Here is a 22171-nt window from a genome sequence, read left to right as displayed (position 1 = left end):
CTATCTCTTTAGAGAGATAATTTCGTCAAGCACTTTCTTGCCTAGAAGTGCCTCAGGTAAATCATTTTGTCTCTGATTACCAATTTTTCTCCTAATAATTTGACCTCCTGATATATGAGGTGACTTTGTGCAGTAACGTTGTCTGACATGCCCTAATGAATGCAGTGATGGTTTTTGTATTTGACATTTTTGAATTTTAATGAATATTTTGAGGGATAATTAGCTATCCTCTATGGACAACATCCTCTTTAATCTGAATTATGGGTCTCCGCAGATAAAAGATCTCTGTAGTGCAGATTAAGAGCGTGAGTTTTGACCTAAATATTTGGAAAGCTGATGAACTTTAATTTGATATTCATCAAAATTCAAATGTGTATAAATAATAGAGAACTTATCTATTTATTAATAGTCCTAGTAATAATTCCAGAATTCGTGTGAAGAGAAATCACTATTTCGAGCTAATATATGCCTCCACATACATCAGCTTAACTCTTCTGAAAGGCAGCAGGACTATTTTACAACAACTCAAAGGCAGAGTTTGACCTAGGTAACAGAAGAGCAGCTGGGCTGGCTTAGAGTGAAGGTCCTCACGCCCCGTATCATGTCCCTCCTGCAGCAGATGTCTGGGGAAGACTGTAAGAACAGGATAGTACATCCCCAAAACAGTCTGTTTCTGGGAGTTTGTGGCTCAAGAGAGGATCTCAGTGAATTTTACACTGCAGTTATGATTTGAAGTACCTAGTTCTACAGCTGGAGTTTCTCAAGTAACTTATTTTTCATTATAATAAATGGGAAAAATGTACAGTAAAAGAAATGGGACATATGATTTCACTCTGACCATGTAAAACATTCTCTTTGACTGGCAGCAGTCACTAGAAACACCAGCTCCAGTATAACTGATCAGAATGAAAAACACCAAAAAGTGGTGCATGCTTAATGGTGGCACTTGATTTTAACTGTACCAGGTGGTGTTGCTGTTACTGCTAAAACGCCTAGGAAGAGGGACATGCTAATTGTTTCTATGATAAAGGATCATTCCATTAGGTCTTCACATAACTTGTGATTTTGAGACAAAGCTAAAGCAAATCGTAGAGAGAGCTGTATGGAAAGGGCTGTTCTGGTGAGTGGTACCGAGGGGGTGTTGCTAGCAGAGGACTGCCGCAGCTGGAGCTGGAGTTGGCTCTGCTGCCGTTAACAGAATCTGGGAGACGTCCGCCCCGAACCGCACACCAGGTGCTTTTTCACAGTCTCACAGATTTTCCCTGTGATTGGCCACGTAGGTAAACGAGAACGCGATTCGTTCTAAGATTGAAAGCTTTCAGTAGCGCATGATGCAAAGAGGTCTACTGTCTCCTTAAAGTATTGGAATAACATTAATTTTAATATATCTATACATGACATTTTTCTATAGTTTCTAAGCTCCCTTATCCCTTTAGTGAGTTTATAGCAGCAGCCTGTGGTTAAAGTCTGAGGACTTTATACATTTTTAAAAGACACTTTATGCAAGTAAATGTCCTGATTACATCAGTAAAGAAAAGGATTTCTGGCCTGCGTAGTGTGAGCCATCTTCCTAAGCTCGGTGTTGATTGGCAGTACGAAGGCCCTTCATCCAAATGTGCTATAGCTGTTACTGTGGCTCTGTTAAGTCATTTGCAGTGAAACTGTAGATTTGAAAAGCAAAAGCAAAGAAGGATACTAAGAGATTAGATATGATAGTTCTTCAGTAGATAGGAAAGTCTTCCTCTGGGTGCTGAATTAAGTCAGAGAGAGCAGGTGGCGTTCCTTTTTCTCTTTCCATTAAAATGGCTTAAAATCTGGCTGCCCTCAAGAGGCCATGAGCCACTTGCCTGACTCTCCCTGCGGGAAGAAATGGGTGAAGGGTACACAAGGAGATAGAGGAGTCTGGCCTCCATCGCAGCTCTTCACAAAAATCACTGATCATATGAATTGTAAACTTATTAGTTGCAGCTAGTTTCTTGTCTTCCAGAAGACGTTGGGCAGCCCAACTGTTTCTAGTTTGGGGTACAGCTCTGAGAGCAGCCTAGGCCAGTGTGAGAGTCCAGCGCTGGTGGGGGAACAAAATGATAAGAGGGCTAGAAAACACAACGTAGGTGGTCCAGAGAGGAAAGCACACCGAATGGCACGAGTCTTCATACTACATACAGGCGAAGATAGAAGAAATATCATTTACTTCTTAGAAAGGAGATGTTTTGTGGCTGTGTTGCTCATTTGGGGAACTAGGAAATATAGGCTCCATTCAGGTATTTGGGATACGTAAGCCTGGGTCCTCAAAGGATGGCAGGTGTCTGTTTCCCAGTGAAATGAGACAGGCAGCTACACATTATAAGAATAGGGCTCTTTTGCCCTTATGAACAACTCCCATTCTTAGAAGGAAATGTTTGTGCAAGTACATTGCTGTACAAGGGCCAAAATAGCCTCCTTTCAGGTAAACCGTGCAGTAGGTACACAGATACGAGGGCTGGTTCTGCCAGTTTGACTAACTCGGGTCCAGTGTGCGCGCTGCTTCTGGGGCCTGCTTGAAAGTATTGAGTGTGGTATTTAATAGCCTAGCCTCCTCGCTGGCCTTGCTGGACCTGCAGTGACTCGGTGGGAATCAATTCAAGTACAGAAGCAGAGTTTGTTTTCCCCATATGCAGCACAGCTTAGCCCCCATGGCCATAAGAAACAGTAAGAATAATTCATTGGTCACTATTATCCATTTAAACTGCAGACACCGTAGGTTAGAGTGCACGTTCTCTTTTGTATGCTCATATACCATCTAGCGCAAGGGTGCACGAATCTGCTCTCTGTGCATTTCTGCCATTCTAATACCAAGTAATAGTCATGTCGTCATTGACCCTGACCATCGTTGTGGTCAATACTCTTGTTTTCAATAGCTATTTATGTGTAAAGCTACTGAGCTTTAACTGTATTATTCAGACCACATCTAAATAATTTTACATTAAAAATCCTTATTTAGGAAGAAAAATCTTATTTTCATAAGATTTAATATATACAAATTGGTTCCTGACATTTGATGAGAAAGCTGGTGGGTGTGAAGGTTTCAAGCCATCTTCAGTATCTGCTAAAGTGATTGACAGAGAATTTGTCATCTAACCAGTTCTAAATTGGAAAGGATTCTACTGATGCGTAATTTATGCCTTAGACAAAGAGGAAAAATCTTTTTAATCTTGCTTTTCAATTGAGGTGATCATCCACCAAGAAACAGCGTGCTGCAAACACAACCAGCTGCAGGCTAGATATTTTTCAAAGCTTCTAAACACAAAATTGCGTGACATAAATCACTGCTAACAAAACCTCTGATAATCTTAATTATTTACTATTCTTATTAAATCTGTATTTGGTAAAAAGCCTCATAATTTAACCTTGCACTTTGCTGATTCTGCTTAACAAAGTCAGAATACCTTATCTTGAAAAGAATGAACACAATATGCTTTACTTTTGTTTTATTATTTCAAAAGTTTTTTTTTTTTAAATCAAATCTGCCAGCAGCTTAAATATTTGTGTTTGCTTGGAAAAGAGAATGTTGTGCTAACAGAAGAAAAAAGCAGTCTAATCCTCTTAGGCTAATTGGATGGGAAGAGCGTTAATGGCTTTCAGCTAGCCTGGAGAGGTTTCATCCCTGGGAGGAACTTCATGCCATGTCCAGACCCGTAAACAGCCACTCGCAAGTTCCATGGCAAAGAGCGCTCGGCCCTATCTCTTCTTGACTGCATTTTAGTCAGGAAAATGGCCCGAATACAGCAAATTCCTAAAAGGAATTGCTGCATCTCTTTTCTTTTTCTTGGTGAGACACTCACTCAAGCACCCAAGCGCAGAGAACAAACGGCTCTGTAACGCAGCAGCTCCTCCTCTTTGACCGTTGGTACAATTTATTTTAACTGACTAGAACTACCTGTTTCCAGCTAGCCAGGTGGGAGAAGAGCTCATGTTCATAGTCTGTGGGCTGCTAGCAATACATAATTGCTATGTTTTAGTAAATACTGCTTATGGGGGAGTGTTTCAGTCATTAACATCTGCAAATCTAATTTCTTTTGAGATTTAAAGCACTAAAATGATGCTGAAAGTTTAATTGCTTGTATAACATGTATTTTTAGTAAGTATTAAGTTTAAGAATTTGTATTCCTTCTACATAGCAAAAAGATTCATCATTTTAAAATAATGGCAGGTTAAAATGGCACCGTTTCCCTCCTTTTTTCCTCCCTGTTCTGTTGTTATGTTTTTCTTCAATATGACACTATATCTTTTTGTGTGAATGAAGAGATACACTGAAGCATGGATTTTTCTAAGGACGTTTATGGCAAATAAGAAAGTTGATGGCAATAAAAGCAAAATTAAAAGGCACATTAAAGGAATAACTCCATAACATTAAATAATTATCCTTTCTCTAAATGAAACTGAGCCAGGAGGACAGTTAGAAGAAGTTGTCCAATGAAACCGCAGCCATTTTCTAAAAGACTGGAAGGAGTGGAGTACAGTAGTATTTGTAAGTGTGCTGTGTTTTATTAAGACGGCCAGTTACGTGCATGAAATCTCTGCTGTGCTTTCCTGTCCACACAGAAACACGTGGGCTACAGCTAACAGCTCTTAAAAGCCAAACGTCTAACGAAGATCCAAAACGTTGCTGCAACGCTTTGAGTCTCTGCATCTAATCTGAGGAGAGGATTTTTAAATAACCGTGCTTTTCTAAAAGCAGTAAAGAAACAGCTGATTTATTTCAGGTACCTAAACCTCAGGAAAATATGTGGTTGCTATGTTTCGATTAGAACTGGATGCAACTGAAAGAAAGAAAGGTTTTTATTATGTATATTTAATGGTGAGGTTGAATTAACTAACACTACCTTAGAGTGATCTGATATTGTTAACAGATTAATGGATTGTGCTATGTTAAAGGCACAAAGTATTTAAATGATAGTGTTTAGAGGGCAAGGTCACAATGTTTGGAGAAAAGCCTGTATGGACACAAAGAACTACAGGAATTGCGTTGCTGTCATGCTGAGATATTGTTAAAACAATTTGGCTTGGTGGCCAACTGTGATTAGTATTCCTGTGGAAGTGAATCTCACTGAAAAGAGACTACGATTTTCTTCTTCTTACTGTGAACAGTTTTATTTTTTTTTTGCAAGTTTTTTTTTTCCTTAAACCTGTGAAACTTGGATTTATGCAGCTTTGTCAAAACTGCAAATCTCTCACTTTTGAAGAAGTTCCCAAATCCTCTCTCACCTTCTGCCTGCATCCCCAGATCACTAGCCACTCTATAGATCTGATAGCTTAATGGTTCTTCTAGGAAGTCACCGTGCTGGAGGAATGAGCCCCCTCTCCCCCCCACCATGTTCCAGCCAAAAATAAGCTTCAGGTGACAGTTGTACGGCAATCCCGACCCCAGAGTCCACCTCACTGACACTGTTCAATCCATTTAAATGTATTACAATTATAGACACAGAGGAAGATTTCCATATGCTAATAACCACTTCAGATCAGTAATTTATTTTTATTACTAAAAAAGTAGTTAAAAATGTCTACATTAGGGGCCAAATTATGAAATTTTGCTTGAGTGCTTTTCCAGTGAACAATTTTTAAGTATGCTAGAATAAGTAGAGTGGAGATAAGTAGAAGAAATTTTAATTCTGATTTAATTCTGTTTGCCTTTTTTTTTTTTTTTTCCATTCATCACATTTAAATGGACAAGAAATACTGTGCTAGAATATGAAGGGCTTGGAGAAGTTGCAACAGAGGATTTTCCCATGTGGAAATTGAAGGGGCCAGATCCTGTTAGGGTGGATTTCTACAGCCAGCCCTTCTGGCCTCGGCAGGTTTCCACAGACAAGTACAGCTGCTTCCACATCCTTTGCCTGTTTTGTCCTGTTTGAATTTCAGCCCTGGGGCTTCCTACAGTTATTGTATTAAAGCTGGATTGTGTTTATGACTGCATTTCAGACAAGTCCACTGCATAAGGTTTGAATACTAATAGCAGCTACCAGAAGCATGGTAGCTAAATTGGCCATGGAGGTCTTCCAGTGTACGGTGGGGCATAACAGCAGTTGGTAGAACAAGGTTATGAACGTGATATGGGTCTGTGCCTGAGCCTCCGTAGAAGCTGGGGTAGATATCGGTAGATGATGGTAGCTGCACCACAGTGCTCTGAAAATGTTAAAATTCTCAGAAGAAACTGAATTTAGGAAACCATGGACAGGTGGGACTCAGTCAGGCCTCTGCGCTCTCCTCAGTTCCCCTCCCTGCGCACCTCTTAGGGTCAGAAGTAGTTCATAACACAATGTTCCTGGTTAAAAAGATAAAATAAAGCTCCCTATGGTATAGTTACTTCCTGGAAATTAATGTTCCGTTATGTGCACAGTGATCTGTGATGGTTTTGTGCTAAGTCAGTGAAGGAACTGACCTTGCTATTGAGATAAAATATTACCAAGGAAATTGGAAAAGACAAGCATGAAAAGCATACAAACTAGCAGGAGATGGAAAGGCTGCCAGACTTCTGAGTGGCCTCTGTAGTCAGCACAGAGGGGCTCTGTGAAGTGTTTTACAGATTTGTACAATCCGTTCCAAGACGGCCTAAAGTTTCAACCAGAGCTCTGAACGATTACACGTTATCTCACAGTGGCCAAAATGCATTTTAGTTGAATTGGGAGATAATCCTTATAAAAGATAACATGTAACGTGACCCTGCAATACTTTTCCCTCGTTCCCAATGAATTAGGAAATACTACTGATAATCACCAGAAGAGATTAAAAAAAAAAAATACATGTACTTACTATGCAATACATTATAAAATGGAAGCCAGTGGACTATTTTGTCCAGATAAAACACGGGGAATATTTTTTCAATATTTAAAAATATCTCTTGGCTCAGGATAATTGCAGACCCAACACAGGGATACACCATAGAGTCTGCTTGCCTTAATTTTGGAGGCTCAGCTCCTGTTGAGCAAGGAGTTCTCCCTCCATCCTCCCCCCGCCTTGGTGGATCTGCTTTACTAATGAGGTTATCGTTTCACAAGGCTTGCAATCATACAGCAGTTCAGGCTTACTCCCTTTTAGTCAGTTCACAAGACTGCAAAGCAGATCCATGTCTTGCTCAATACAATATACAAATTTGGTCCTAGAACTCTTCACCCAAGCAACAATAAGGATTTAGCACTGCAGACTGATTATTGCTCTTTGCTGAATTGTGGAATTAAACCCTAAAGAATGACTAAACTACATCAACAATAAATGATAGCTAAATATGTAATTATGCATATTTTCATTACTTCAGCAGAAAATAGGTAGTCTTTTTAATTATAAAAGCTCCTTTTGGTGGGGCTATATGTGCAAGGAGAATAGAGCTCTGCTCTATCGCCATTTTTGCATTGCTATAGGATTTTACACCTTCTTTAATATAGCTTTGCATTGGTTCTATATTTAGTTTTTGTTGGTAGATTCCAATTATAGCAGAGTTTGAGGATGCACTTTACAGTGCAGTCAGCTCATTTTAAATGCCTTATTAAATTATACTAAGCGAGCAAATATTATATATAAATATATATATATTATATAATCACAAAAAGAAAAGCAAAAACACAGTTCCAAATGCATATTCTTTTAAAAATTAGAATAATTTAAAGCCCATGTTAGAAACCACTTATATCTGCTGAAAAGTATGAAAGAAAGGGTCCGTGTTGTACAGGACAGTCTGTCCTATAGAAAAATACCTGTAAAGATTTGGCATTTCTGTGAGAGGTAACGAAACATTTCAAATATACTGAAGGATCAGGCTCATGGCATTGTAAGTGGAATAAAAGACATTGAATTGCAAACTACCTATTGTTTCTCTCTGGTTTAGGGGAGAGAAGGAGGCCAGCAGTAGCTACCACTAGTCCATTCGCACTCCTTGCTTCCTTTAAAGGACTTTCCAAGTCCTTTAAATCCCAGGACTCAGGTTATGGCTCTAGCAAACATGTAGCAGTAATGCATAGCTGAAGGTAATTACAGAGGTAGTATGAGGTTTAATTAATGTCCCGAGAGCATCTCCACATCCCAAAGGAAAGGTGCTGGCAATCAAGACAAAACACTGTTTGCTTGTAAACTGTGATACAAGAGCAACAGCTGTGCAGCTCCAGCTTCCTTGCCGTAGCTGCGCTGCAGTTGCAGGTGAACGCAGTCTGCTTGCTGACAAACTTATTTTTGTTATGGCGAGATGGTAATTGGGGACAACATGGTCTTTGCTCCCTTTGAAAAGCATTGCCTGCAGGTGGGGGGTGTGTATTTTTGAAGCCCCAGAGAGATAGCTGGGTTTTCTAGTATACTGCAGCTGTTGTACCTTTAAGCAGCATGTCTGCAAGCCCTGTAACTGAAATAATCCTAATACAGAGAAAAATGCAATGCATTTGCTACCTCAGATCTTTAACAGCTAATGGCAGAGTGAAAAAAGAATGGAACAAATAAGCATAATAGTGAGTAATAAGGGGTATATGTAATTTTCTTTCTTATTTGCCTATTCAGTGATTTTATTTTCAAATTAATATCTTTTACGACTACCTCACGTTCACCATGGCTACAGTTAGGAGTCTAGCTAGTGACCGAAAGAGAACGCTTCCCTGTGTTAGCCGCCTCTGAAGACCCCAGTGGCTACTCTCGAGAATGACTGGCCTATCGCATGGCCTGGATTTCAATGTCATCTGTCTTTAGCTGCTGCTCATTTTAGCACATATTCACTTTCATTTAAAAACAAAACAAGAAGGTTAACTTTGTGCTTTGCATGCAAACATCTATCACTGTTTTTTAATTCTAAAAAAGGGCTTCTTTCCCTGGGACTTGGGGGAGGCCCAGCCTTGCAGCTGCCTAGCAGCAAGACCAGGAGCTGCGTAGAAGAGGCCAGGAAAAGATTAGTGGGGAAAAAAAAAAAAAAAAAAACCTAGCTGCAGTGTTGATCTTGTAACAGATTTTTTGACAGAGCGCCAACATTTTCCAAAGGCACTCAAGGTAAAGAAGAGAAACCGTAAAGTTAAAAGAGGGTATTTTTGAATGGACTTTCACAGGACAAAGGAAGAGGCATTTCTAAAGCCCAAGAGGTTCCCGCTTGCTGCGAGCAGCAGAGCTTTAACGTGTCTCTGATTAGAAACTTTCCGGACTTTTATTTTAAATGAAGGAAAGTGCTGAAAAAATCTAAATAGCAAGTTGCTATTAATTCTACCTACATTTTATGTTTTCAACTTTATTTTCAGACCACTATCTAGAAGAGGTCAAGTATGTGACTAGAAATATCTTAACTTAGGTAAATTTGGGGGGGGGGAGGGGCGGAGAGGGAAGCAGCTCATTTAAAGCTTGTCTAGTGGCTTCTGTTAGCCCTCATTCCTGTTATGGGTGAGAGAAATTTCTTTTGGAAGGTACTAAAAAAGAGAAGGGATAGCTTAGGATATTTAGCAAGACCCAGCAGAAACAGGAAGGTCACATCCAGTTAAACTTTTAAATTTTCTGGAAACGTCCTGAATTCTCAACAGCAGGGACAGAACACTTCACATTTATTCATATAGACTGTCTGGTTATTAAAGTTTATTTTCTAAAAGCTTTCTGACTAACTCCAGTTGGACTTTCTGTAGAAAGTCATCCTAGTCACTTGAAAAATCCTTTATCAAGTGCGTTCAAGCATGGTAACTCAGATAGAAACACCCTCACCAGAGATTCGGCCTGCTCTGCCGTCATCACTGAGTTTGCCTGTTTTTCCCTGAATGACGTTAGTAAAACTTTTATACTGTACAGTAGATATGCAAGGCTGCATTAGCGTGGCTTACATGCAGCTTGCTGTATTTCTAAAGAATATTTTAATAAAGTATTTAGAAAACTTTCTATGAGAGGATGCACAGCATACACCACAACAGGCAAAAGTGGCATTCCCAAGGCTGCCCGAACTGCCAGTTGAGGCTGCCAGTGCTCAGGTTGGAGCTCTGTCCAAAAATAAGTGCTAGGCCTCAGTCCAATTTTTAATCTCAAATCTCTCGGTAGAAAAAATGGATGGACTTGAAAAATTGCTAAAAATTCATAGCTTTTTTGTACCTAGCGACTTCCTTGCCTGAAAGCGTTCCTAATTGTATACTTTCACAACTCAGCCAATTAAATAGCTTGAACCATCCCAAGAAAACATAACAAGCAGAAGCCAAAGTAAATGTGACTAAAACTTAGGGCTATCGCGTCCAGATTTCTCAGAAGTGTTTGGTGGCTGGGTCCCCCCCCAACAGTGGGTTTTTTCCCTCCTGGGGCGACGGCTGAGGACTTTGGCCATCTCTTAGACTTCCAGGTCTATAGAACAACACATCTGATTCATCTATGGCCACACAGAAATCCTGGAGAAAAGCCATTTGAGACTTATTTAACATGCATTAAGCAGGCATCCTGCATGTATCTGGCTGTATTTGCATGTAGTTATTGCACAAGAAGATCTAACATGCCCTGAGCATGAAAGTAACAGTTCTACTTCTGTCCTAATATAACAAACTTCTGTCCTAGGTCTTTCCCATCCCTGAAATAAGGGGTTGCTTTTTGCTTATTTTTAACGCAAAGGCTTTAGAAAGAAGGGATAACAGGCCTGGTATAGCTAATAATTAGCGTCAGGCTGTGCAGCCTTACTCAGAGAAACACTTCTCACTTTTAATGTTTGAGATGCCACTCAATGAGGAATGGCACAATATGCCACTAATTTAGTTGCATCTTGGTGGTTCTCCAGTTTTAGGATGCGTTCTTTTTGTTTCCGTGTACACTGCTAGATATAGGCTTGCTATATGTCCTGGGGAGAAATGGTTGTCCTCCCTTGCTATATGCTCTATCTTTTTCTTCTGTTAGAGACGCTGTGTGCTTAAAGGTCAGTGTCCACAGGCTTTGTGAGTAATACGGGTGGATCAGGGTTCCTAGGGGAATACAGACCCTATTTATAGTTGTTTGTAGAGGAGTTGGCAGGATTATCTTACACTGAGTTTTAATGGCCGTTGGTTCTGCAGCTCTGCATGATGATTTCTCAAGGTCTGTAGAGCCAGATCTACTGAAGAAGGAGCATGAAGTTAATGCAGTCTGACCTTGGGGAGTCAAATGGCTGCAGAATCCAAGGAAATCACTGCAAGCCAGTCTTCGGTTATCTGCTCATTAAGAATTCTAGTTCCCAGTGTAGGATTGGTCACAGCTCACGTTGGCTGACTTAGCAGATGCAAGTCGATTAAGTATTATGTTATGAACTCCTACTGAGAAGTACCATTAGCCTCATATTAAAATTGTTCTGAAGAAATTGAAATTAGATGTTTTGTCCCTACTTTAATTTCCTGCTTACACTAATTATACGAATCTTTTTCCAATAAAGTACTGGCATCATAAGTTTTCTAATAGTATCTTTCAACAAAACTGCATTATCTAAGTTAAATTTGAACTGAATAACTTTATAAATATAGAACTTCTAAATGTGAGTTGATATATCCATGCTGAATGCCTTTTTACAGCAGTTTTATTAATAAGCAATGTATACAGCTAATATATGGAAGAGTTTAAGTCAACTGTGCTTTAAAAAACACTACTCAGCAGTGGAGAAGCCGGAGCTCGGGGCCCCCACGATCCATAACCATAATACACCACGATCCATAATACAGTTAAAGCGTATTACAGGGTCTGGTTTCCACCAGCCCCGAAGACAGACTGTCATAAAAGGCAGAATTATTTCTTTTTAGAAAAAGTAGGCCACTTCAATAGCAGCTAGGTTATACTAGATATGCAGGGAAAATAAGAGGCACTGATTTAAGGAAACAAAACTTGCATGGGAAGTTTGTCAAAGAAAGCTGAGGAAAGGGATGAAAAGACAAAAATATGTGAAGTGTGGGAGAAAGGAGATCAGGAAGCAGATGAAGCATCTGAGGAGGAATAAGCACAGAGGAGAGGTCTTTTGCAATGAAGTAAGGATATCAGAGCAAGACCAGTAGTACTCTTAGGTTCACCTGTGAGTTACAAAAGCAGGGCTAAAAAGACAATTTAGCTGTAGAGAAGCATGCAGCAGTATGACATGTTTGCTACCAGAAGAAGTGAACAAAACCCCCAAACCCCACAATCTCCTCAAATGTTTGTATGCTTAAAAACATATGCTGCCTTCTTCTGAGCAGCAGGGATTGGTTCCCCTGTGCATACTCTTTTATTTACAACCCCAGACAAATGCAGTGTGCTTTCTGGAGGTTCATTTCCTTTTTGCCTCACCATTTTCAACTGGGGCAGGGAAACCAAGAAAGATAAAAACGTTGAAAGCGAAACATTGCCGAATCATGCAACTTGGCCGCTTAAATCCCAGCCGTGGTAGCACTGGTAGAGCTCCGTTGCTGTGCACTGCGCAAGGCCATCAACAAACTTTTCCTCAAAAGTTGGAAAACGCATTTGGGAGTGAAAAAGAAGTCTGACTCAAGTCACTGCTATAGGGGATTTGAGATAGCAGAAGCAGGAGGCCTTTTACACCCAGCACAGCTAGCGACCTGCTGACCCAGCTGAAGCCCATATTGATGAAGTGCCTCAGGATCCAGCAGACTATCATCACTACTCTTATCTTTACAGCTGCAGAGGATATTGGAGCAGTGCTAGATAGAAATCCAGCATTTTCTCCAATTCCAAGAGCAATCTCAGTAACTGATAAGTGAATATTAGCTACATAACCTTCTAACACCATGAATTTCTTCAGAAAATTAGGACAAGTATTAATCCCTGCAGTCAGTGAGTCAGATGATTTCTGCACTGCACATGAGCAGGACAATGCTTGATGAAAATGGGTATCCGTTCTGTTTTTTGAAAAGTATCAGTAAATTATTGCAAGCACCCTGACAGGAAATAGCACCTTGCTGTGTTACATGAGACAACATAAAAACAAACTAGAATGATTTTAGGTTTTAAAAGATGCAGGTTACACTAAACCTGAAGCATCTTCCTAGGAAACTTGAGAGGTATTTTGAAAAAGAGGAAGAAAACCAGGCTATTTTGGCTGTTCTAATACTTGAGTTAAAGTAATACAGCTGATGGTTTCCTTGACCAAGCATACATGCAGCTCCATAACTCAAGCAGCAATTCTTACAGGCTTGTGTTTGAAAACTGTTTAGGATGTGTCAACATGGCTGTGGAAGTTCCACTTCTTATGGCTGAAAAATCAGTGCAGATTCAGTCTGCAATTCAGAAGCTGAGAATAACCAGTTCCGCTTTTTTATGCGAGAAGTACTTAGTTTCCTACAAATTAGTGCCTGACTCCAAAGCTGGCCAAGGTAAGGAGGCCAGCTAAAATTGATTGCTGTTTATAGATTGCATAGCATCTTCAGTTCTGATGGCATTGAAGTCAGCCTTGCCTCTTTTTGAAAGAGAAGAGCTATGACTTATTTACCCGCATTGGGAGCGGGTGCCTCCTTTTCAGCACACGTGGGCTGTCCTCAGCCTGTGCAGGAACATGGCTAAGTTAGCTGGAAAACCAGTTCCTTATAGCCATTTCCAATGTCTTTCTAGCATGCCAGTGCTAGATGTGCCAGAGAGGATCCCGATCCCTGTTTCTGGTTATCACTCGCGTGCTAGAAAGTTTCCAGGCTGCCAGTAAGCATCGGAAGCTCATTCTTCGCCCGCCCGCCACAGCGCGCGTGCTGCCCGTCGGCACGCACCTGCCGGGGCGACGGCGGCGGCTGCTGTTAGCGCTGCCCCGGCAGGGGCTTTTCTCACCGTCCCGGGCCCCCGGCCCGGGCCGTGTCCAGCCAGCGCTCCCGCACCCTGCCTCGCCTCTGGCTTTTGCCTCTGAAAATACAAACGGCTTCCTGCCATGTGCTCTGGCATAAAAACCAAAAATCTTGGAACGCATCAGATTTCTTCCAGGTAAGTAACACTTATGAGCAGTCAGGTGCAAGACTCTGTAAAGGATATCACTGCAGTGCTTTCAGGAAAGGCAGTTTGGTGGCCAAATACTGAACTCCGATCCTTAGAGGACGTAGGCAGAGAAACACTGTTACGCTGGCTGGCAAGGGCCTCAGCTCTGCGTGCTCTCGGGCCCCGAACCAGCCCTGTGCTTGCGTTTCAGATGCTTTGCGTGTCTTCAGCTAACGAGGAAGCCATGATCTGTGATCACAGTTGTGCAGAGTGTGTTGCCCTCCCCCCCGTAACTCTGCAGCAGCATTAACTAGGTAACGTTTCCAGTGACTAGGAGAGACTGAGGACACCGCAGATGAGAACAGTTCTTTTCCCAAATCAGCTGAGGCAGATGAGAAGTGGCTGTAGTTCTTTCCTGCATCATCATGCAGAGTCACCTGTTTTGCAGCCCTTTTTTTTTTTTTAAGCTTATGTTTTAAACATATTTGAATTGTGTGCTTTCCCATTCCTGACCTGTTCATATAAGTGACTTGCAGAGAGTTATCTTGCTTGCGAGCAGTTTTTGCAGCTGATGTAGAGCTTTGCAGTGTTGTGACTAGATCAATTTTAACCTGTATTAAAATAACAGTTTCTTTATGTTGTAATCACAGTACAGAAACATTGTTAGCTTGCAATAAAGAAAGCTAAATCAGAAGCAACCCTGGTGGACAGAGGAGCAGGTGGTCTGAGTTGCTTGTAATTGGCTCCAGAGTAAGAACAGGCAGCTAGTTTATGCAAGGGGCTGTTGGCAGGCGTCTTGGTCACGCTGGGAGTCTTGCGAGACTCCTAGTTCTGCTGACAGTTACAAGGATCAGGTAATCAGTGGGAGAGTTTTGCCTCCTCCTTTCACTCCAGTTTTCCCATTTAAGCTTCATTTCAGGTATGTTGTTTACTTTAAAGCTTTGTTTCAAGACTCTTGAGCGCAAGGTATCAATAACTAAAAAAGTGCCATGTATTGGTTTCTTTCATGTCTCCTCCTGTGACTAATGTGCATCCCTGATCTTGTGGCCCAGAATTTGAGATACATCCCTGTTTCAGGGACAGGTTATATTTGCAGCATGGTGCCCTTGCCATCAGCCAGAGATGTATGGGAATCCTGGCTCTGTCAGAGAGATCCTAGTGCTTGGGTGCTTTTTGTGATATCTCTGTAGGGCTTCAGGTCATAATGACAGGATATTTTTGATGATAATTCCATAATGCATAAGAAATGCATCTCTATATAGCTCCTTTTCTGACACTGGTCTTCCTACTCTTTGCGCGTCCTTTCACGCATGATCTGTGAAACTAGTTATGTCAAAACGATGCTGCTGCTGGCTGAGATGCATCTGTCCTATGCATCTAATAAAGGGTATAACCACTGGTGCAGTGTGTTTCAGAAGCATGGCTCTATGCATGGAAATTGTTAGTCTAACTCTGAAGTGGCAGGCACCATCACAGCTCAATTCATCTCGCTTCAGTCACTGCATGCGTCCGAGACTGATCATAAGACATAACGCAGTACATGTATGTGCTGGAAGTGTTGTTTCCCATATCCGGCTCACATACACACAGCAGATCACAGTTGTCAAGTGCGTCTAGAATCATGTTTTCTTATCTTGAAGATCCTCCATACAGCTTATTTAACCATGTGTAGTTAAAATTCAGTATTTAGACAAATTATGTAATTTAAAGCAGAACAAGTATTTAGTGGAAAGAATTAAAGAGCTTTTATTGTAAGTGCATCTGTTTTTTCCTGGAACATAGGTTAAATTATTTGAAAAGCAACGTTTGGTTTAACATTGGAAGATATTTAATTGCTTCCAACTAGCAAGAGCTGGTAAACTCATGAGTGATCCATTTTTTAATATATAATTTTTAAAGCAGTGTATTATTCTTATAGCGTGCCCTATGCGACTGCCAAGTTAATAGACATTCTTTCCCTTTAGCTTTGGTAAGGGCAGGTCAAACTAAGTGTGTGCTTACACTATACATTGGAATGCTGCCTAAGCTGAAATTTGAAAAGAGCTGGTGTTTATTGCATAGGGATCAAAGTATGACTGCTTGCTGGCAAGAAAAAAAAACACCAAAACACAGACACACACACCCTACAGACACACACACGGCACACTAATTTCAAGGTTCAGGATTAATTTTCTGGCAATTTGACAGAAGAGACCCTATACTGGAATACATTAAGCATTAGTGTAGAAGAGTCTATCTATTCCTTTCAGTGTGAAAGTTATTATTTTGCTTCCATGGTTCCATAAAAGGCACATTTACAAAGAAGAGTGTCTATAAATCCATTTTAAATATCTTCAAACATATATCCTTTTTACCAAATAAATATAATCAGTTTGTTTCCTGTTAACATCACTGATCTCTGCCAGTGACCTTTTCCTGAATGTGTGTTTTTCATCTTCCCTACAGTAATTGCTTAGAAATGATTGTCATATAAGGAACCAGCTATGGCAAACCGGAAGCATCAAAGCACCACTGCCACCATGCTGGATCACAGGGTGAGAGCTTGCCCTGCTTCATCTCACAGCAGGGAGCCCGAAAACGAGGAGAGTGACCTTCCTATTGAAGGTTATGCAGCAAAGGAGGCAGAGCTCGCAACCCTGGGCCAAGGAAGTCCAACTCCTGTGCACCATGAGTGCAATGATCACAGTGGAGATGGCGACTCCAGCTCTGACTATGTGAACAACACCTCTGAGGAGGAGGACTATGATGAAGGCTTGCCAGAAGAAGAGGAAGGGATCACATACTATATTAGATACTGTCCAGAGGATGACAGTTATCTAGAAGGAATGGACTGCAATGGGGAAGAGTATGCTCCCCATGAAGAGCACCACGTTGAAACAGATGAATGTCAGGAAGCTGTAGAAGAAGAATGGGCTGAAAGTAAAATCCAGCACCAAGGTGAAAACGAGGTGACAGAGAGGCAAGAGTGGCAAGAAGGTCAAGATAATGGTGTTCAGATTTTGGAGGATGAAGTGTCTTCTTTGGAGATTCAAGACCAAGAAGAAAACATACAATATTGTCAAAGTGAAGGTGGCTATCCGGACTATTACCCAGCAGAGGCTAATGGAAACTCACAGGGAATATCATCGTACCACTCTAGAAAAGAGGACGCAGAGCTAGAAGAGCAGGAAGAGGACATTGACCAGATTGTAGCAGAAATCAAAATGAGTATGAGCATGAGCAGCATTAATAGCACAGCTGAAATGAGTCCAGAGCACACTGGAACTGAGAGCTTGCCACGTGACTATACGGAGACTTGTCCCAAAGGAGAAGCTGTTCACAGTGCTAACAGGCATGAAGGGAGGCCAAAATCACTGAATATCCCATCTGCCTCAAAGCACAGTGGGGATGTGCCTAGAGGCTTTAAAACAAAGTCAAGAACTCCCGAGGACAGACAGAAGTGGCCACAGGAGCAGGTATGAGGTTCTCTATTTATGCAGGCTATCAGAGGCACTATGCAAGTGTTATGTGAGTTACCTATTTCCAAGTGCTATGTTAATTTACCTATTTATATTAGTTACCCATTTCCATAGCGTTAGGTCATTTACCTATTTCTAAGGGAGCAATACTTTCACTTTTTTGGTCTATATTACATTCTACAGCTACATAATTGAATTGAATACATTCAGCACATTTTTCTAAAAATGCAAGTTAGGTAAAGCTAGGAAAGACAGGTTTTACCTAGAGATCAGACACCTAAGTGAATTACTGGTAAGTTCTGTAAACAAGGTATTCCAGATATGAGGCAAAACTGATTTATTTACACTTTTTTATTCTGTATTTTTTCTGCAGTGACACACATTAGAGATGAATTGTAAAGTTGAGAATGAGCACTGAGATAGCTGAGGAAATTTCCAGTAAGGGCTCCTTTTCCATTGCCTTAGTGGCCGCTTACCTTTAATTTCTTTTATTTGCAATAGAATGTATGCCAAGGCTCGGTGCTGTGTCTACTAAAAGCAACTGCAAGAGGTGCCTGCACGTTACTGTGTTTTTGTGCTAGATTAGTGGCTGTCAAGGTCAAGATACACTAACAGTATTCGGGACAGCTAAAACAACCACAGTCCTTCCACAAGTGTAGATAGGAGCCTCCCAGCTGCATGCAACTGTGCTGCTTACCCTCAGTGAAAGCTAAGGTGACAGTTCTGCCCGGGTGGGAAAAAGATTATGCTGGGCTATTCAGGAAACAACCATTTCTGATTTTATATCATCTCACTATGCTAAAAAGAACATCCGATAACAAGTGACACTGAAAGCCATCAAAACTACCTTACAAGTACAACGTAAGCAAGAAAGCTTTGCCAAACTTAGTAGTTTCAAGATTTTACTTTCATTATAAATATAACAGAATACTTTGGTACATTGACATCTGAAAACATTAGGACTGGTCTGCTGTTAATCAGCAGTCTGGATTATATTAATCAAATTTAAAACAAAGATACAGTTTTAGGATGTTCAAGAGCAAATGTGCAATAGGAGCATTTTATAGTTAAAGTCTCTTCAAAAACTAAGTAGGAGGACCACAGGCTAGTGCTAGGGCAGTAGTATCTTATTCAATTTCTCTGCGCTCATTTGGTAGACGTAATTTGGAAGTTCAATTTTAGGAAAAGTGTAAGGATCTTACATTAGTATTTGTATTTTTGAGAGAACAAGAGATACTGCATGCGAAGTGGAGTATATATTCCTTTTTGGTGTGTGCAAACAATTTCTTTTTACTGAGAACTAGAAAGGCAAAGCACAGAAAGAGGGGAGAAAAAAAGCTTTACTTGTACCAAAAGTGCTGTTTAGCAGTTTTATCACAACAGTGATGTAGATGCCAATTTAAGCTATGCATGATATTTTCCTGTTCTGAGTGCCAGCTAGAGGAATTTGGGACTTAAGCTTTTCCAGGGAAACAGGGGTGCTCAAACCAAAAGTGCTCGCTGCTTTAGAGACGCATCTAAATCTGTTTGCTTTAAGGTCAGAGACTGAAGTTTTGATTTTGCATCACTGACTGTATGTAAGCAAAAGTCTAATTATTCTTAAGTAATATACAATTAAATAGTAGGGTTTTTTTTTTTAAATAGGGAATAGAGATGTGCCTAAAAGAGGTAAAACATATAGCATTATTTAGATGGTAGATTAGTAAATATGCACAAGTTATTTGTCTCATCTTTGAGGTGCTTTATAAAACTTCAGAGGTAAGTTTCCTATTTCAGCTTCATTGAAGCTATGACTAAAAAACAAAGTACCACCCCATGGTTAATACTTTATACATTAGTGTAAGTGATTCCATTAAAACCTGACGTAAGATATGTCGATTCCTCTGAAAAAACAATACAAGGAAAACCTGAATGTTTAAGTATACGGTGATGAAACCGGTCAAATTTTATTATAAACAAACAAAAATGCTTAAGATTGGGAATAGCTGTACAAGTCTCAGATCCTTACAGTAAGCTTTAAATATCCAATTTTAAGTTCAATTTTCAGTTATAATTGGAACCAGACTGTGCAACTATGACTATGTTTTGTGACTGTCTGCCAGCATAACCCCATTAGCCTGCATGAATAAGGGTTGATGATCTTGCCTGGTTTTCAGTAGTTATTGGCTGGGAGCAGAAGAGCCTGGCTGGCATTTTTTCAGACAGCTGTGAACCAGCTCTCTACTACAGTACTTGTGTTGCTGCTGCTGCTGCTCCTTAGTCTTGGAAGCATTTGGAGAATTAAAGGAGTGCATGAATGAGAAAGCTAGAGAGCAAATTCAGGCTTGAAGAAGAAATTGTTATTTTTTCCCCCGAATGATTGCTAATAGAGCTCAAAATAAGCTTTCATTTCAATGTCTTTTGTACTCTTTGAAAGTGTATTTAGCAGGGGCTGAGCCGAATTGCCTTGTACCTTTATTACTCATGTCAGTCTGAACAACTGGGACTTTTGTAGTGCCAGGAAACTGGTTTAAGTGCCACTGGTTTGAAGACAAACCAAGGGACCTCGGTACTTCTGAGCTGCCTGTGCGAGCTTTAAGTGTTTCTTCCTAGTTGATCTTAGGCCAATGCCTTAAAAGTTTTGTTTTGTTTTTTTTTTTTTTTTAAATAATGGCAAGCATGCTGCCGCAATTGGTGGGGATTGTGTGGCATGCAGCCATGGGCTTTTTACACTCACTCTTCATAAAAACCCACAAACCATTGCCTGTAAGGGACAGAGTTAAATGCTGTACAATAGTTCATTTCCTTTCTTCAAATAGGAAGAGAGAGAGGAAAGTTTCTCAACCAGAGATACAGTGGTACGGGTATCCATTTCAGCAAAGCATGAAGTGATGAGCAAGCTGGGTAATGCTTTTACTAAAAGAGAGCGCTAGGGCAGAGCGGCTGGCTGCAGGCGTTCCCACTGAAACCCGAGGGCTGCATGAAGGTGTGAGGTGGCATTTGTTACAGGGATACAAGGACTCCCAAAAGGGGACATGAGGGGACTCTCCCCTACCCCCTTCAAAGATGCCAGTGACAAAAGGAAGATTACAAGTCAAGTCATAATCTTGGCAGACGTTTCTTGAATATATGTATCCAAATAAGACCGACCCCCTCTTGCAGCATGCTGTGGGTTGCGCATCGTCCTTAACTCTAGAAGTCAGGCTCATTGTGAAGCCATAGGAGCATATGTTAGGATGTACTACTTGTGTACAGTATCCATTTCTGCCAAATATGACTTCTGTCCTTAACATGTCCTTAACAGAGGTGTGGCCGGACCTTTAAGATTGTGCATTGGATCCCACAGAGGCAAGACGAAGCACAGAGGATTATCTGTTTTTATTTTGGGGCGTTCCATTCCTTGGCTATCTGCTATGGAACGTCTGAGGGTTTAGTATACTATCTAAGTGAGCCTGTCATAGACATTATCTTAATTACAACAATTAAAGGTCTGAATACAGAAGAAGAGGAAAAAACCCAGAGCCCTCATCAGTAGGTTGCGTGCCAAACTTCTTGTTTGCAGAGATTTGCCTGGCAGATTCTTGGTTTTGTCACGTTGCTCAGAGATTCTGCCCTTGTCGTGAGCGTGCACTGCGGCAGGAGCCCGCCGGGGTCCGCGTTGCCTAGGGAGCACGTCACGGCCCCACTCCACCCTCACCAAGTCTGCCTTTAGAGATCTGAACACTTTTCAATTAAACCAAACTGGTATATGGATTTCAAAGTTTTTGTAAACAATAACCAAACAAGAATGTGCGTTTTGTCTATTTTTAATGCAAGTATTGTCCTGTCCTTAGTTTTATTTTGTACGTTTCCCCTCCCCTTCCCTCCTTCCGCCACCCCCTCCACTGGCAATGCTGCTGCCTAAGCCTTCAGGTTAGCTTCCAATAACAGGCACACAACACACCTTCACATACCTTTCAAAAAAATCTCATTATTAATTTATAGTCCAGGTTAATACTAGTGATTGTCATGCATGTCAAATATTAAATAACCAGTAGGAAAATGCTATTTTAAAGGTTCCAGTAGCTAAGTTTACTTTCAGCAATTAAATACCAGAGGGCCAAAATCACTTCTAAGAAAGATCACGGATTTACAAAGAATGGAGGAAAAAAATTCTCATTTAACCTCCTGTATGGGTCAGACTCCAGTCTTAAACACCCATGCCCACCCCTGCAAGCTCTGGGAACACGAGCGTGGAAGCCCACCAGCCTTTCTTAGCAGCTAGCTGGAGGGCAGTGCAGGCGAGGGTTTGTACGAGGCAAGCCTGAGGGATATACATTTAGAGGATATTTTTGCTCCAACTCATTGCTTAGTACAACTTGTTTCTTGCAGGTTTTCCATGCTTATGTTATTTCAGAGAGGCATTAAGCGTAGAGAACTCGAGGCTGAATATCTTAGTCATGTCATGACAAGATTAAAAACTCGATAAAAACGCTAACATCTCCCTCAAACCATGTAATGTTTTACTTAGTCATCTCAGTCTCAGGCTATTGTTAATGTATCTGACATATGGAAAAAGTTTTCCTGTTGCTTATAACTTCATTTTATAGGTTTCAGCTTCATGCACAGAAGCTAAATATGGTCAGACACCCAGTGACGCAGCATTCTCCTGAACTGCAACAATTTTATGGGCAGGAACAGGTTTACCGGGTAGAAAACAGAGTCAGTCCGTCACAGATGAGTGTGTTGTACAACACAAGACACAAATGCAGGCCTGAGCTTTCCTTCAGTGTGGTTCACCACTGCTTCCTGGGTCCACTTCCCTCCGGAGCCACGGTATGGCCCTGCGTGGCCCAGCCCGGCCCACTGCGCTCGCTGCTTAGTCAGCCTCT

General features: G+C 41.0%; 1 protein-coding gene across 9 annotated transcripts in view; it reads left to right on the top strand.

Annotated features, from left to right (window-relative positions):
• APBA2 (amyloid beta precursor protein binding family A member 2) overlaps positions 1 to 22171 on the top strand; it is a 115110-nt gene that overhangs the window by 47450 nt on the left and 45489 nt on the right. For all 9 annotated transcript variants that reach the window (XM_068958930.1, XM_068958933.1, XM_068958926.1 and 6 more), the window contains one exon: positions 16309 to 17318. In XM_068958930.1, the coding sequence (XP_068815031.1) occupies positions 16347 to 17318 (972 nt within the window). In that variant the 5' untranslated portion in view covers positions 16309 to 16346. The remainder of the gene's footprint in view (positions 1 to 16308; positions 17319 to 22171) is intronic.

The sequence above is a fragment of the Struthio camelus genome, chromosome 12 (genome assembly GCF_040807025.1).
Source record: "Struthio camelus isolate bStrCam1 chromosome 12, bStrCam1.hap1, whole genome shotgun sequence".
NCBI lineage: Eukaryota > Metazoa > Chordata > Aves > Struthioniformes > Struthionidae > Struthio > Struthio camelus.
This window is presented reverse-complemented; position numbering and strand designations above follow the sequence as displayed.